Source organism: Anopheles stephensi, chromosome 3 (genome assembly GCF_013141755.1).
Source record: "Anopheles stephensi strain Indian chromosome 3, UCI_ANSTEP_V1.0, whole genome shotgun sequence".
NCBI classification, from domain to species: domain Eukaryota; kingdom Metazoa; phylum Arthropoda; class Insecta; order Diptera; family Culicidae; genus Anopheles; species Anopheles stephensi.
Window position 1 is genome coordinate 978,187 of NC_050203.1, and position 17,033 is coordinate 995,219.

General features: G+C 48.6%; 1 protein-coding gene across 2 annotated transcripts; it reads right to left on the reverse strand.

Moving 5' to 3' along the window:
• Nucleotides 1-650: 650 nt before the first annotated feature.
• On the reverse strand, nt 651-14,531 carry LOC118512067 (mucin-5AC). Of its 2 annotated transcripts, none has more exons than XM_036055953.1 (7): nt 13,146-14,530; nt 2,803-5,720; nt 2,085-2,725; nt 1,846-2,020; nt 1,622-1,761; nt 1,420-1,555; nt 651-1,339 (listed from the first exon to the last, which is right to left on the reverse strand). In XM_036055953.1, exons 2-7 carry the CDS (start codon nt 4,615-4,617, stop codon nt 1,139-1,141), a joined length of 3,108 nt encoding a protein of 1,035 aa, XP_035911846.1. In that variant the 5' UTR covers nt 4,618-5,720; nt 13,146-14,530; the 3' UTR covers nt 651-1,138. The 2 variants fall into 2 exon arrangements, with proteins under 2 accessions (XP_035911846.1, XP_035911844.1); XM_036055951.1 differs by having other exon boundaries at nt 1,139-1,339; nt 1,831-2,020; nt 13,146-14,531.
• Between the last annotated feature and the right edge of the window lie 2,502 nt (nt 14,532-17,033).

The following is a 17,033-nucleotide window of genomic DNA, read 5'->3' on the forward strand; positions in this document are numbered from 1 at the left end:
CAGCGGTACGCGGTACGCTCTGTGTGCGGTAAGTAAGAGTGGTGTGAAAATGTGCACCAAATGGGTGTGAAAGTATGGAAAATAACATGCTAGAATGCGTGACTGAGCAGTTGTGAAGGTAACATAAGTCCGTGTTAAGTGTAAATTTCGTTTTATCACTTAGAAAAAGTAGTGTTTGTGGCCAGTGTTTGCGGTACGCGTCGGTCGTTTGTTTAGTGCAGAGAAATGTGTCGAAGAAAAGGGTAAATAATGCAAAAGAAGTTCTTTTGATGTGTTAAGTAGTGCAGAGTGCAGCTTAAAATGTGAAAAATTGGAAAAGTTTCGAGTGAAAATAGTGTGTGCGAGTGCATTTTTATAAGTGCAAAAAGGGGAGCACACGTTTTTGCATGGGCGCCATTTTTTAAAAGCTCCGATCATTCGCCGATAGCGGGTGGAGTGCTCTATGTGTGTGTGCGGGCGTGCGGGAATGGGTAAAGGAAAATGAGAGTGCAAAAGTGAGTTCTTTGGTGGTGTTTATCATCTGCTCGATCGTGCATTCTTTGATAGCGAGCAGTGTTGAGTGAGTGCGTCCGTGTGTGCGTGTGTCCTTGAGCGTGTTGAGCGATAAGAATGCTGCCGCCAGAGCCATCTATGATCAACGCTGCAGCAGGTAAGCTTTAACACAAGACTCTTTATTCTCATTTATTTTTGTTACCGTCACACCCAGTTTTGCTCACGGTCTTTTACATTCACGCCCGCTTCATTTACATTTGTTCTGTTATTAAATACAGCTGAAGCAGCTTGTGTTAGGCTGCCGTCGAATATCGGTTCAACTAGACTAATTTAATACCTGCTCTTACACTTATACGCCTAACTCAGACTAACAGCATCGTTCCTTTGCTTCCTTGCGCTATATGTACACTTTTACAAATGATCCTTTTTGTCGCCCTTTTGGCCGAGCGGCTACAGTCCCATTGAAGGGACGAAAGATTCGCGGTACCTTTGTTCCTTCCTTCCAGTGTCCTTAGTTCCGAAATCGATCAATTTATCACAACGAGATGATTGCGCGTCTGCGCACGCGTGTCGTCGATGTGTGCGTCTCTCGTGGCAATCTCTCGGGAACTCTCGCACCGAAATGTGCGTACCAGGCCGTGACCGTTCATTTATAGTACGTTGACTGTAATGGCCGGCCGGAAGAGGTGTACGTGCTCATTGGTATGCTGCTTTGCGACTTTGTTGTACCACCTCCACCACCGCCAGTTAATCCGCCGCCACCTATCGTACCGCCGAGCGTACTGCCACCGCCGTACAGCTGTTCTGCACCGGTCGGTGCGTAGTCCACATCGTAATAGATACCCGACTAGAGGGAAGAGAGGGGAAAGAGGACGTTAGGCAAAAGGGGACTTTTGCGAATTCTATTTTCCCTGAAGAGATCCTTACCGTTACGCTAGCATTGCTGCGACTCTTGGGCCGTGGCACGTTAAAGTTGCGTCCCAGCAGATCAGCACGATCCTCTTCTTCGCTTGAGCTGGAGTTTTCCAACGTTCGCATGCCGTTCCGGTTTAGTCCAAGAGTCCTGAAGGATATTGGAAAGATTTTGGGTAAGTAACGGCTTGTTGACGATCCTTACGCCATCTCTTACCTTGGCAACGGAACTGGAGGTAAGGTTCCGGTGTGCATCGGCAGAGTTCCGTGTAGCGAGAGTGTGTTCATGCTACCGATCGTCTGCAAGTTAGGATAGCCAAACATGGCTGACGATGGGCGTCCGGCTACGGGTTCAGCCTAACAAAGAGCGAAGAGAGAAGAATAACTTACTCGACTGTTTCTTGCAGGCCGCGTGCTGTTGCGTACATCGATGTAGCTTACCGCGTAATGATTCGCTTGAGCCATTACGTCCGCAATCTGCGCCCATCGCATCCGGTCCTCGAGGGTCACCTGGTACGGTGCTTGTCCCATGACCGGGGTCTTCACCTGTCCGTTGCCGAGATAGCCAAACACTGGGCTGCCCATGGCATTTTTGTGCTCTCGCTGCCACTTCCGACTGCATGCGAAAATAATAGGAATTAGTCTCGGACCATCTCCCGAATAGATTTTGCTCCACTCACCTCCACATGACGAGGCAGATCAGCGTAAGCACAATGATGATGACGGCGGCAACCGATGCACCGACAGCCACACCGAGCACCTCGCCATCGATCTCACACTGGGTGCCATAGTAGCTGCCGAGACACTTGCACACCTGCCGGTTGTTGGCGTTATCGTAGCTACAGGTTCCGCGGTTCGTACAGTACGACTCCGGGCACGACAGACACTCACGTCCGGCTCGCTGCGGTTGATCGGCCCAAGGGTCGCGGAAGCCAACGTTACACTCGCATCGGAACGTGCCAAACAGATTGGTGCAGTGGGCTTCCTCGTCGCAATCGTTTAACTCGTCCGAGGTACACTCATCCACATCCTGCACGCTCGAAACGGCTCCCGTAGGGGCCTCCACGTATAGTGCAGAGTTGCCGATGTTATTGTTCCGTCGGTGGATGACGCCCAGAAGATGTCGCTGGATGTCGGACCGAAGCGCAGGACGAAGTGTTTCTGCGTTTTCGTCCAAATTGACGGTGTAGTTAACAAACACGGCACCGGACGTGGAACCGGATACAGACGATCCTGTGGTAGGGTTGACGGTGTAGATGCCGTTGATGCGTGCCTCCAAGAACTCGTCCGAGAACGGTGTCATGGACATTGCCGAATCCATCTGGTGGAAGAAACAGCAGTCGTGTTAGATATGCGAAGATCGTGATGAAAACGATCGTGTCGTGAAAGTCTACTTACCGCCCGGATGGCCTCATAGCTCAGCTGCTGGTATTTCTCACTGCCCCGGTCCGCCAATGACACATCCCAGTGGATACGCCTCTCGTAGATCTTGTCCACTCGCATCGATAACATCAGTGACACGATCCGTCGACATGGTTCTCGATGCTTTCGTCTAGCGTATCCCGGTCGACAGTGACAGCTGGACACGCCGTTCTCCGTTTTGCAGCGTTCGTTCTGGGCCTGGTCACAGGTGGAATCATCGCCCACAATGCACGTGTCGATGCGTACCGGTGGCAGTCCAAGAGCTCCCGGGTACTTCGGACGATTCTGGTGCACCGAGGGAGCACGTTGAAGTTGTCCAGAACCACTCGCGACCGGTTTGTTTCCTCCGATCGGTCCAGCATGTACAGGAGATTCCGTTTCCGGCACGGCATATCCAGTACCGACGATGCCCGGCTGCAGGGCAGGTGGTGTTGGACCAAGTTTAGGAGGTTTGGGCCGTTCCGTAGCCGCAGGTGGACCACTAGATCGTGTCTGAGTTGGTTGGATTTGTGTTTTCTGGCCTCCGCGTTGCGTTTCCGTACCGAACAGATCAATATACGATCGTTTACCATCGATCGAAACGAACCCATCGGTGCCGGTGCCCGTGAGAATAATGCTGGCCTCGGGTCCAGCGCCCTGTCCGGGTCGATTGTAGTAGGGATTGATTTTAATTGTTTGCTGCGACCCGGAACCACCTGCTCCGCCCGGCCCTTGGATGGCGGACAGTGTGACATCGAAGATCTCACCGTAATTTGGAGGACGTGCGCCACCTGACCCAGATCCAGCGGACCCAGGAGGAGGCGCTGTGTAGATCTCCGGTCGATTAGCAAATGGTGGTAGGTTCTGCGTGCGAATTGCATTGCTGCTGCCAGATCCCGCACCGCCACCCGGCTTAAAGTCTGGATCGTCCAGAACCAAACCCGGGCGGGGTTGGAATCGATAGTCTGGAGGTTTCGTTGTGTCCGTTGATGTCGTCGTCGAACTCTTCGTTGGGGATATTACGTCCGAAGTCGTGCTTACGTCCGAGGGAGCAGGACTCGTCGTACTCGTTGTGGTCGTTTTCGTTTTCGAGATCGTGGAAGTTTCCGTTGTAGGCAGAAGGGTAGGAGTGGGAGTGATCGCAATCGAATGATCCCCTTCTCCGCTGGTCGAGGGTTCTAGCACACTCGTACTGGTGGTAACGAACACACCAGACGTTGATGGCGTAGGTTCTAGCACTCCACTGGACGGGAGATACTCGATCGAGTTGATCTCGTATACACTTGGCACCACTTCTGGATCGTAAGTCTCACCATTCGGACCGTTTGCGGGCATCACGCTTGCTGCACTCGTTGCCGACTCGATCGTGTACTGCACCTCCGTCGGAACTGTTGTTGGTCGTCGTTTCTTCGATGCCTCCGGCGGTTGATCGTCTTCCGAATCTGCATTGGCAGCGGTCGTAGTGGTTGTGGTGACGTCAACCTCCGGGTTCGTTTCACTCGCTCCTTGTGTTGTAGTTGGGTAGTTGCCTCCCGCACTGGGAAGTTCGTAGGGTGGATCCTCGATCACCTTCTCAGTAACGTTATCGATCGCATTGCCACCATCATTGTTTGTGGGAATAGCTATAGGACCCGTATTGGTTGGCCCACTGCCATCGTAGTTGGACGGATCCGGTCGATAGTCGAGACTGGTCGGATAGGGTTTGTATGGTGGAATCGGTCGTCTGTTTGGAGATATTGGAGGCCGTGGTTTGGGTCTCTGCCATGGTGGTCTGTTCTGTGAGACGAATCCGGGTCGGTAGGTTTGCTGCATCGACGGTACAATCTGCTCCGGGATTGGGACCCCTGTTAGGAACGGACGCACAGGATGATCCGGTCGTGGGCCTTGCGATGGGCCTCCCGATTGTTGTCCTTGGTCCGGTTGGAGCAGAGGTCGTGTGGAGGTAGGTGCACCAAGTTCCCCCTCATACTCATTCGGTAGTGGTTGAGCTTCGGAAATGCGTGGAGGACCTCGGTTGTTGATGCGTGTCGCCGAATGGCGTCGTGTGGGTTGTGGATTCGCATGTACGTTGACGTTTCCGTTCAGCAGTTTCACAATGCCGGTGATGATGTCCTGAATGTCTGGATTCGGATTCTGGCGACTACCAGGGCCCTGGTGGTGGAACGGGGCCCTGCACTCTGAACGGTGGAGGACGTTGCTGTTGTGAAGCTAAAACCGCTCGTTGCACGTTCGATATGTTCATGGCCAGTTCCTTGGTGCGTTGGTACGACTCGTCAAGTAAATCCTTTCCACTGCGACCAGAAGGTCCTGCACTGGTTTCCAGAACACTGTTGCTATTGCTATCGAAGGACACGGAAAGCAGACTTCGATCTGCCAGTGCTGGATCGGGGCGTGAGCTCGTTCATGATGGGTGCGGCTGACCGTTTCGATTTGCCAGCCAGCGGTGCGTCCGGCAGATGTGGACGATTACTACAGTCTTGTGATGTACTACAGCTAGTAGTTTGCTTTGGAATGGTGCTTGCCGTTGCCACCACCGTTAGGCAGAGGCAGATCAGCATGGCGGCTATCAGTCGGTAGATGTACATCTGTACGGATGTGGGAATATCCCAGCAATTGTGTCCTTTTGCTGGCATGACGATGTACCGAGAAGGTTGGAAACGTTCTCAAACTCTAAGATCTCTCGTTTATCAGGGTTTCTTCCTGGGCCTTGCCTTCTAGTAGCTAGTGCTCGCCTAGAGCATACAGTGGATGTCCAAAATATTTTGAACTATTTTCGTTTGGTGGCAGGAAAATGAAGCACACCGTAATAGCTGCTGCTGGATGATGATGATGTTGCTGCTGCCGTGTTGAGCTCCTGCGCTCTTTCGGCGCTCATCTTATCCCCCGGGACTGTTCATGCGGAATGGTGAAAGAACCTGTGGGTCAGAGAAGAAAGAGAAGAAAATGTTTTAATAAAGATAAACAAGCTCCATTTGCTCGAATTGTGCCACTGCCAGATCAGTTGCCTTGTAATCCCATTTGCCCGCATTCCTAGAAACAAGTTTCAAAATTGAATAAACTACAAGTACGGGGATTAATTTAAATCTTCCCGCTTCTTCGCTTTCCATGAAGCTAAAACCGGCTAATCATGCATATATTCGCCAACACAACCCACTAATGTTTCTGCCGGGGCTGCTGGGGCTGGATCATATCTGGATCATGCGATCTCGGCAGCTGCATGCGAATTGCGGACACACACGCCGCAAATGTGTTTACATCTTTCTTTATGGCTCCGCTCTCACGCACAGCCACACACACACACTCATGTACGCAAATTATCATCCGGTTTGACCCCAAAAATCGACTCCGTTTCGGGTAGGTTCGGGAGAGAAAATTGTTTAACCAGCTTTTCACCAGCCACAGTCCGCACGCGATCGATCCGTCCAGATAACACAACTGGCAAATGCAACCTGTTCCCTTGCCTCCATCAGGGTCGGCCGGTTGTGCTAAAAAACTCAATTCCTGCGTGCGTGTTTCTCTCATTCGCTGCTCGTTACGATCTCCGTGGGCAATGCTTTTCCATCCATTTCCCGCTGGAATTTTGTGGAAAAAACGAGACTTTTGTTTCGTCTCCCGTTTCGCTCGCCGTTCGGTGGTGGTGGTGATCCAAAAATCGATTCAATTTCGATTGGTCCAAAAATCGATTTCTATTGGTGCTTGTGTTTAGAAGAAATGCGTCGATGCATGCACGAGCTTCATCGTAGACACCGGGTGGAGGTTATGCCGGGTGCCGTCGGGCCGGAAATCCCGCGGTGCATCCATAACAGCACGCGGAACTCATAATTCAGAGCCTCTCTATCTTTCTCGCTGTATCTCCCGCTCCTGATAGCTGACCGTTCGACCGATCGATCGATGATATTCCGGTCAGGAAATAGTTCAAATAACAGTGCATCACGACCACGCGCCCGCAGCCCCCAGCTTGGAGGACGAGAAAATAAGGCTAAATTGTTGTGTTTGCCTGTGTTTGCGGATGGGCGCGCGAACAGATTCGTTGATAATGCCGGGGAACGCGCGCAGGGAGCCATCTCGGCAGATTTCAATCCAATTGAGCCGTAAACAAGCCAAGAAACCGTTTCTTTTCCCCTATCAACATAACATACACAACGTGGGTGCGTTGCGTCGTGTTGTTCGTGAGGAAACGTTTCAATTTGTGGAGGAGGTTTCAAATTTCCCGGCGTATTATCACAGCAAGGAATGGGTTGAAGGTATATTTACAGCACACTCAATCTGCTGCGAGGATATCCGATTTCTGAACGTTTTAAACGGGATGTCACAAACTCATTTAATTGTATTTTATTTATTAGTTCCATAATCTGTTCCACTTGATTCACTTTATCCATGATCTGATCCGATCTAATTAAAAATCAAGTTAGTGCCTGGTATCCCAGCGAACAGGTGCAATTAGAAGGTATTTTCGAACTGCGTATTCCGCTGCCCTTTTCCGGAAGTGGCAATAAATCTGGCTAAATGTCGACGCGGACAAAGTTTCACTTTCGTATTGCATGTTGAGTAACTGTTTCACACCCAGCACCGATTCGCCACCGGAATTTCCAATGCTCGCAGACGACGACGACGACGTGTGTAGTAACGCAATGGCATACAAAAGACAGCAAGCGACGAACCCGAACAAATAGTCCGTGATCGTGGTTGATCAACCCGAACGATCAATTTGCTGGTGCGTCCCGGCCTACACCTTCGTAGCTACACCTTCCATTGCTCAATGCTACCAAAAGCGCTGCTGCTGCCTTGCTTGGTGCTTAATTTACTCTTACTTTCGATGGTTCATCACGATCACGATCGATTGGCGATTGATGTTCGAAAGTTTGGAAAACCGATCGAGCGGAAGTTTGGGTTTTTTGTTTTCGTCTTTCGTCAATTGGACGCTTGACTTGTCTACTTCGCTCGGTTATTACATTGTTACCTAGCTTGGAAGATAATTATATTATTAAGCTTTAGTTTTAAGTCCATGACCTTAATATAAGCACCCGGAGCGGAGGGTTCGATGCAATGATCGAGTGTTGGCGGGATCGTTGATCGTGCACACGCACCTTGTGCTGGGAATGTTTTATACGCTTTTCGGCACCCGAGGCTGCGCGGAGTTCCCTTTTCCCAGCGAGTCTTGGTCGTTGGCTTTGCTCTGTTTGCTGCTCTGCGTCGGAGAAGGGTGTCTAAAAAGCTCCGTTAATTGAATATCATCCGCCTGTTCCCTACTCACCCGGAACTCATTACAAGCGCGTTTTGTTTCTGCTGTGGGCTTTTGGTATTGTTTTCGACTTTTGCGCAAGATAGCGCAGAAGATCGTTCAGTCGACTGGAGCACGCTTCCGAAGGGGGCGAGCGAAAGGCACCTAGTTCCAGCTGGGTTGTTCGAGCTGCAAGACGATCGTTGTTTTGCATGTAAAGCTCAGAATCCGGGATCGCTTTTCACCGGGCCTTGTTCCGAAGCAAAATGGCCTTCTGGAGCATTTGTTATGCAGAGGGTACTTTCCGATGACTAACTTATTGTAGCCGGTTATGACGAAGCGCCAGGATCTCACAGGGGGTAGAGTGGTTATGAGTGGTGGGTGAGTTACAGGCTTGCGTCAGAGACAGATTCACCGTGCGTGTCCGGGTCGGCGACGTTATTTCGACACATGCACATTGTGTTCGGAGCATTGTGAGCAATTCAACCTCCTTTTCTGCACTGAAGTGAGGAGGCGGACAGAGAGAGTGAGAGAGAGAGAAGAGAGACAGGCGCATGTTACGAAATGCAAATTCGGTGAGCATGCGATAGTTTCTTTAGCCTGTCTTCAACTACGCCACCGACCGTGCGACTGTCATGCGTAAAATTGTGTTTTTTATCAAACGATGCCGTGTTGGAACCGTTCGCCCCCACCCTGGCACACGGCGAGTTAATTTTGAACCGGATCCACCAGCAACAATTGTTTGCCATCGCCGCAATGGCACTGCCTATCGAGGCTAACCGAATGCATCTATGCTACCGGCATTGGTATGCCACCGCGTTCGTGCGAGGAAACTGTAATAAATGCCAACTCTGTAGCAAGTTGCAATGCAGTCAATTCTGCACTTCGTTTTTTTTTTCTCTGTTGACAGAGTTTTGTCAGTAGTTTTTCCTTCCTTTCCATCGAAGATCTGAGTGAAAGTTTGCTTCCGTACTCTAAATATGCAGTTTTGCATTTCGATTTCACCAGCCCGAAAGAGTAAGCTCCGTTTATCGATAATCCTTTCCTCGTCGGGGCGAATAAAGGCGGTGGTATAAATGTTCTGCTGTCTGAAACAGGCTCCGGTTAGGAAGCGAAGCTTTAACACCTTTTCGCGATGCGATCTTGACCGTTTCCGGGGTGGCAAAAAATCGAAAGGTAGGCAAAGGCATAAAACGTATTAATTATTGGACGCTTATCGCTGGGATTGGAGCAATTTGGACGCGAAACATCGTGTGGAAGGTAGAATGCGAAGGTAACCATAAACCAGCTTGGGCTATTGACCTTAAAAACCATGTGGTATCAGATTGTTTGGTTTATGCTTGCTTCCTAAGTCGACGTATTTATTGCACTTTCTTTATCCGTGATTTTAGCAGCGCAGCGAGGTCTGAAAGGGATGGAACGAGCTAGAGAACGCAGCTGATTAATAGATTGATGAATTTATGATCACCATAAAGCGAAAGGGGGTTGCCTTTTGATGAAGATCTTCTGGGAACATTGCTTAAGAACACTGGCAAGTCTTTATCAGGAGTTTAGCATTAATAAACAAAACGGATTCCAGTTGATTGGGTTCGTCAAAGACCAAAAACGTTCCCAGGACGAGTTAAACGCGCAAGCTTATTGTTGTTTAAGCCTTTCTCAATGAGATACTACAGGTCAACATGAGCTGCTGGATGGAAGCGAACCAGAGCGAAAGTAGTGGCCAGCGAAGAGAGCAGAAGACGGAACAATTAAAAAATGCAACTCTTCAACCACGAAAAATTTCGCCCCAATAATCATACATTTTGTACCATTACACCTGTGAAGCAGCGGCAGAAATAACGAAATAAAGAAAAGGTGAAAAAAAAAAACACTCGAAGCGCCACTACACTGGCCTCTTGCCGCTGCACGTCATGGTACGGTATTTCACTTTTTTATATCTTTTTATGTGTCGCTTTTCCACCAACACTCTTACCGTACCAGGCTTTGAACCAAGCTCGGAGCAACGTCAGGAATATCATCCGACCGACGACGAGGCCAAGGTTTCGCTGCCGTTTTGGACTGGTCGGCGCAGAGTGACAGGGAATGTGGTGCTGGGTACCGCTATCAGTGCTACTTTAACGGACAGGCTTTACGCCATCTTTGCGCCGTGTTTTGTGAAGAGATCTCCAAAGCAATACCGATGTGTGTACGCGTGTGTAGATTTCCGTTTTTTCCCGAGCGGCTTGACCTCATCCAAGGTTTCCTTGCCCTGGACTCTGGGCGAAGATGAAGGCCGGTACGTTTCCTGGATGTGCAAAAAACTGGATTTTTCCATGTCAAGTGTAGTCAAAGGGGAAGTGAAACACTGACCGCACATTTACCTAGTTGATGTTCGTGTACCACTTACTACACTTTGAACTGTGATTGCTTGGTGTAGCAAAGGGGATTCTTCTTGAAAGAAGATTAAGCCAATGGGAAAGCGATGACTCTTAAGATAAAACGGTTCAATTTCTACCAGAGAAAACTGTGATAACTTAACGGAATAATATCCTAGATTGTCTACGAAAAAGCTTTTCAAAGAGCAGAGAGAACATGAGACCAGCAAGCCACCGTTAATCCATTCGAAGAAGTAAAAAAAAGGGAATTCCGAAACGTCTCCGATTGTGCGATAAACACCGAAACATAAGCATTCATTCTAAGTCATCCGTCTTGTTAGGATCGTTTTTTGGAAATGATCCCAGCGCTGTGTCGGTGGCGCGATTCGAGATGTCGATAAAGCTCGGTAACCGTTAGACCCATTATGACTGACATGAAGAGTTCATCGTTGAACATAAACTAAGCTCACCACCGAGTATAAGCGCAGGATGTTTATGACGCACGCGCAATGTGTTGGTGGGTCGTTTAATCGATAAACATTCTAACAATAGTGATCATTTGTATCGCTGCGCAAGATTCGTCTAACGAAGCCGAGAATGATTAATAGGACAGAGACGGCGGCTCTTTAAGTCCCGATCAGCGACGGCGATCGGCGATCGAGTGGAATTCGATGGCTGTCCGTAAAAGGAAGCCCCGGCACTATCCCTCCTTATAAGGAGCCAAAGAAAGCACGGACTTTGCTGTAGCAGCAGCGATCTCAGCCGAGGCTTCACCGCTCGAAGAAGCGAACGCTATTAATTTAAAGCTATTGCAAACATTCGTGCGCAGTTCATTCCAGTTCAGTTACATGTTTCTTTTTGCCTATTTATACACGGAGCTCGCAGAACTGCTGCAGATGAGAGGAGGCGCGAATGGAATTGTTGTGAGTGCATGTGCGCCTCCGCAATACACTTTCGCGACTACGCAACGCAATCGACGGGATAGCTGAGCGAGAAAGAGACGTGGCGCGACGACATTGACGAGTCGCAGGCGCAATGATGCAAAGGTGAAGTGAAGCCAGCGAACATAAGGCAGGTGTGTTGGAAACGAGTGGCCGGCGAGGCAGTAGAAAGTTTCCTCCGCTTCTCCCTTCAAACCTCCCCTACTCGTCTACGTTGTAAGAGTGACGGGCGGCCAGACGAGTGATCGCACATCTCGCAGAAAGATTCGACTCTGGTGTGTTGTGGACTGTGGGAGCTACAATGCGGGCCCGCGAAGACAACAAAAAATCTTTCACCATTAAACACGACGAACCTAGCAGAGTACGACGATCACGTGTGTGTTTGTATGGGTGTGTGGCTAGGTGAGTACAATCCCGGACGCATATATGCGCCTGCAGCGTGTGGTTTGTGTGTTTTCGCTCTTATGCTTCTTGAGCTAAAACACCGATCTTCTACCAAGCTCTCTAGTTTCACCGTCAGCGTCGTCGCTGTCATCGTCACAGAGAGGGAGAGGATAGATGAAGCTGAGCTAACGTGTTTAAGACAATGGTGAAAAGTGCAGAAATTAATGCACAAACAGCAAATGGAAAGAACGAATTAATTCACTTCACGAAGGAGCGTGAAGCAGAAAAGTGTGAATTTGCGATAGAAAAAATAGAAAAGCAAACAATCAGATAACACAATGATACAGGAAAATGAGGAAATTACAAAATCATACAATAAAACTCGTCAACGAGCGAAGTAACAACTTGAACTGGCAAATTTAGCCGACGAAGCCGATTAGTACCGGTAAGCAAACTGAGGATAGAAAAAGAGAGAAAGAAAAACAATACCAAAGAAAAGGGCCATAAAAAGTGAACTTAATGGGTGTGTAGGCGAATAAAATGACGATGAAGTGAGGGACGATTGTTTGCCACAATTGTTGGCAAGGAGGTGCAATTGGATACTGTTATAAAAATTGCACTTTATCCAAATGGTAACGCAAATGACACCAAACAACCCGAGATGGAAAAGGCATGTTTTGGTTGATTTAATAACAAAAAATATCCACGATCAACCACGATCTTCCTAAGAAATTAAATTTGGGTGACTGGTCCTTTCCATTCATCTTAAGTTTGGGCCACATTGGCCTTTTTCTGTGTGTTTGTGTCAATGTCAGTGGGTACAATGTCGGCACCCGACCCAAACGACTGTGTGTCTTCCGTGGTAAGGTCAAAATTGATTGTCGTTTTCCTCCGCTTTTATACTTTTATAGTGTATAATCGTTCGGACCATCCACACCTTTTTCTCGTAAATAGCTTCAGTCGTAAATAACCACGCGCTACATACAAAACAGAAAGAGAAAAGGACTGCGGATGATGGGTGAGAAAAATGGTACTTTAATATGGCCGGCCCGCGCGCGATGAGTGAGTGACGGGGTGCGCGATAAAACAGCCGATTCTCCCAAAGAGCTCGTTTTCACATTCCAAAGCCATCCCGCTGAGCTTCCCGAGGCCGGCGAGTCCTTAGCGATTGCCCTCCCGTACCCATACAGTGGCACACAGACGGACGGACACAAACACATGGGCAGGGTAATAAGATTAACCCTCTCGAACCTCGCTCGGCAGGGTTGGATTGTTTGATGCGACGCTACTCTACGCACATCAGCATATGAAACAACACCCGGTTTTGTGAGGTATCTTATCGTACAGGGGGGGGACTGTTGTTGCTGGAGGCGGTTCGTTTACTGACCTATAAAACGAAAGCATTTCTCTTGCGGCAGTGCCGACGACAGCCAAACGTACCTGTTCTGTTCAATAATAAATGATCTTTCTGCCGCACTGTGGGATGTGGTTAATGATGGGAAGAAAACCCGCTGACGAGATGCTGTCCAACTCTCGTACGTGAGCGCGTTTGTGTGTGTGTGTGGCAGTGTGAAAGGGACGGCACGAGAACGGGGATCGGGATCGATCGTTGGAATTCCGGTCCTACTGCTGGCAGCGCAGGAACCACGGTGCAGAAAGAGAACCACGTCGTCCGCTGGTCGGGTGTGCTTGTGCGCTAGTGTGTGCGCGCGCGCGTCCGGACTCGCGTTTCACTTTTACTTCCAGATTCTTTTCACTTCTCCCTTTTTGTCTCACGCAAACACCGCCTTTCCCTGCCCTCGCCAAACGAAGGGAAGCGAACAGCTACGTTTCTACGTGCGAACAACGAAAGACTTGTTGTGTGCGGCAAGCGACGAACCTTTAGAAGGAAGATTTTTTCCACCCTTTACTTTTCACTTTCTTGTTGCGCGTTGTGCAGGGAATGATTTCGAATATTCTGCTCGCAAATTATTATACTGCTGCTCATTCAATCTTGCGCATTCACTTTTTACTGTAAGCACAATCGGTAGCTCTTAACGCTCCTCACTAATCGTAGTAGACATTCACTTTTCTTGTGCTGTTAGTAGTAAGGCACTTTTCGTTGATGATGCACTGGATGGTTTAACTTTAAATTATATACTGAAATAATACATAAAAACACTTTCAATACACATCGAAGATAAATCAATTATATGCGACACGATCCCCAAACGACAGGTTTCTATTTTCCCGATAACGAGACTAAGCGCTGCCGGTGAAAATTTCTTCACTGGAGGTCACTTTTCTTTACTACCCACCCAGTGGCCCCTTCACCTTCGATTTCACTAAAACACTCTTCACCCCTAACCAACCCACTCCACCTTCGCCCCGAGGCCTTATCGGTTGGTGGCGATTGTCGCGGTTGTTTGGCGCACGCACGCACCGTCGAGTTTCACCGACTTTTCCCAAGCCTTGGCTCGCTCCACCTACCACCACCTTTCACAGCGCAGTTTTCCGATCCGGCCAGCATGCAGAGTGGCGATCGTTATTCGCAACCTGACACGTCGTCTTCACCGTGTGTCGAGAAATTGTGGACGGCTGCAGGCAACAGAAACACACCTTCCTCACCATCGCGTCATCATCTTCTCCTTTCTTGAGCCGACTTTCTTCAATATCGCTTCGTTTTTTCTTTCACTCACACGCACATGCTCTTGTACCACTCAACAACACACAATCTCTTTCTCACTCTGCTGTTGGTTGGTGGCGCGAGATGACGATGCTACACTTTCTTTCCGAATATCTTTCACCTCCGCCGAAGGGAAGCCAGGTGAAACTGGATTGAATTGTGCACGGCCGGGACTGTGAAGCCTTCGAAAAGCCTCTCCCTAGTTGTACACTAACACACACACACACACACACACACTTGATTAACACTCCCATACACGCACAGTGGATAGTTTTCCTCGCTTGCTTACTTGTGTTGGTGGTAGCGTCGTATGCGTCGCCTACTTGGAGCGATGCAGTTCTCGTGGCTTTCTGGAAGCGATGTCTTTTACTCACACTGGCGTTCGTCTTCACGCAACAAACTGGCGGCCGGATCGACGACCGCTTCGTTCGAATAGCAACGTTCGAATGTGCACCGTCGGTTTTCCCAGTTGTGGAGCTGTTGGAGCTCGCGGATATGCTTTCTTGCCCACCACGTTGGCTCTCTCGCAGAAGCTCTCTTGTGCGAGCGTCTTCAGCATGCTTCTCGCGCATTCCCTTGGAAGATTTCTCTCGCGCGTACTTGTCCTCGATTAGCCTCGACGCATATCGTCGTTGGGCAGACAGCAAGACAGGTTGAAGCCTCCACCGACTCCCTAAACCATCATGGTCGAGCTCATGTTGTAATATTCGTGTGTTTGTGTGCTTTCTTTATTGCTGTCAGAATTCTTTAACCGTTTCGGTGGGCCTCTTCCCGAAGCCGCATGATTATCGCCCGATCGGATGATTGATCGAAGGGAGAAAGTGTAGAAGATTGAAGCTCTGTCGAAACGGCGTTTTTTTTCCTACTTGAACAATCTTGGGCAGCGATGTTGTGTGTTCTGTTGATCTAACGGACCGAAGAGATTAGAAGTTTGGTATTTTTGGGCTGTGCGTTCACGTGGAAAGAGGAAATGTTTGTAGAATTATAGTAAAGTGTTCATTTTTTGGGAATTTATCGATTGATTAACGATCATGTAAGATGTAAACGGGATTCTTCGGTGTGCATCAAGGTCTTTCTTTGGGGATTTTTGTTTTCGGAAACCCTAGCTTTCTCGGTACGTACAATACCGTAATCTTGTGTGACCCTTGGCAACGTAACACAGCATCCACGCCACGCTCGCTGATGACTCAAGAGCCTTGGCAAATGGAAACCATCCATCTGCAGAATGACTTCATCGCAATTTCATAGCGAGGATAACGGGAACAAGGTTGATGGGCGGACCGACGGATGGAAGCGCATTTCTTTCGCTCAGGCTCATCCCTAGGATAAATGTCCTCTTTTCTATTCCACCAAATTCCAAACACCGATCAGAGGGCGGCTGTTAGATAATTATGTATGTTTGTTTTCGGCAAGGTTTTAAGGCTGTTTGGATGCTTCTCAAATCACTTGATGCCGGTCGGAGATTTTTCGTTTGTGTTGTGATCATCATTTTTGATTTGCTGCGCGAAAAGGGCGTTCTTTCTCCCAAGTCCAAAACAAACCAATCCAAAATGAGAAAGATGGATAAACAAACAGATAAACAGGTTTAGAGTACGGTTTTTTACCGATTCGTTTTCATGTTGACCTGCACAAAAAAAAAACATCTCCTCTGCTATTGCTATCGTGGCTCTTTTGTAGTCGGAAAGGTACACAGCATGTTAAAAAATGCTGTAATGGGATTTACACTGAGAGCTTTTTTTCGCCAAACATACCTAACTGTTGATGTTGTTGCTGTGGAGCATGTGTCATTTACACCCTGTAGCCTTTGCTTGAGCCGGGAAACAGCGGGTTGTAATGATGAGAAGGAAAGCTTTTCATTTAAAGCTACTTCAACCGCACCGCAAACGAACCCTATTGGAAGTTTGATCAGTTTCTCTTCTAATGCAGCAATCAAACTGATCGTGTGGAGCCTAATCAATGGCGAAGGGAAATGCATCCATTCATAACCTCGCTACCCACGGCGCCATTCGTAACGTTTTCGATAACGGCCAGACCCCGTTACGTTTCCACTCTTTCCCTTCCGTCAAGCGGCTTGTCCAATCGAAGCCCAATTTCACTAGCATTAGCTGTAATTAGATAACCGCAAATTGATTATCAGTTTGGCTGATATCGGCAACTGATTGAGAGAGCGTTTTCATTCGGGATTTTTAAGTCCGGTAAGAAAATTGAGAAAATGGCTTGAGATTTCTTCAGGGCCGGACATCCCGGTTGAAAGCGGGTTAAAGGGTTGAAGGGCCCCAGGTAATGGGTAGTTGCACGCTTCGGTTGGTACCGATCTGGTCGATGTTCGGAGTACGATCGAGGCAATATTACAGTACCGGAGATTTTCTTCAGCTTCAACCGATTTCAATTGAATAGAAAATGATGCTGCACGATAGATTTGTAATGGAAAATCAAACAGTTAAAGGCTTGGTGTGTATATCCCCGAGGAAGAAAAGAGATCCAGGCCAAGTATTTGCATTGACAGACGTGCCTTCAATTCCTCGTCCGATCTTCTCTGTCTGATCTTGCTGAAAGAATGAAAAACAAAGCACATTCCTATTCAAAGCTCGCTCGTTACCTCACAACAAGTGCTTCACCACCATTCCAGTGGCATTTAAATCGATCGTTTTAAACAGGCCGAG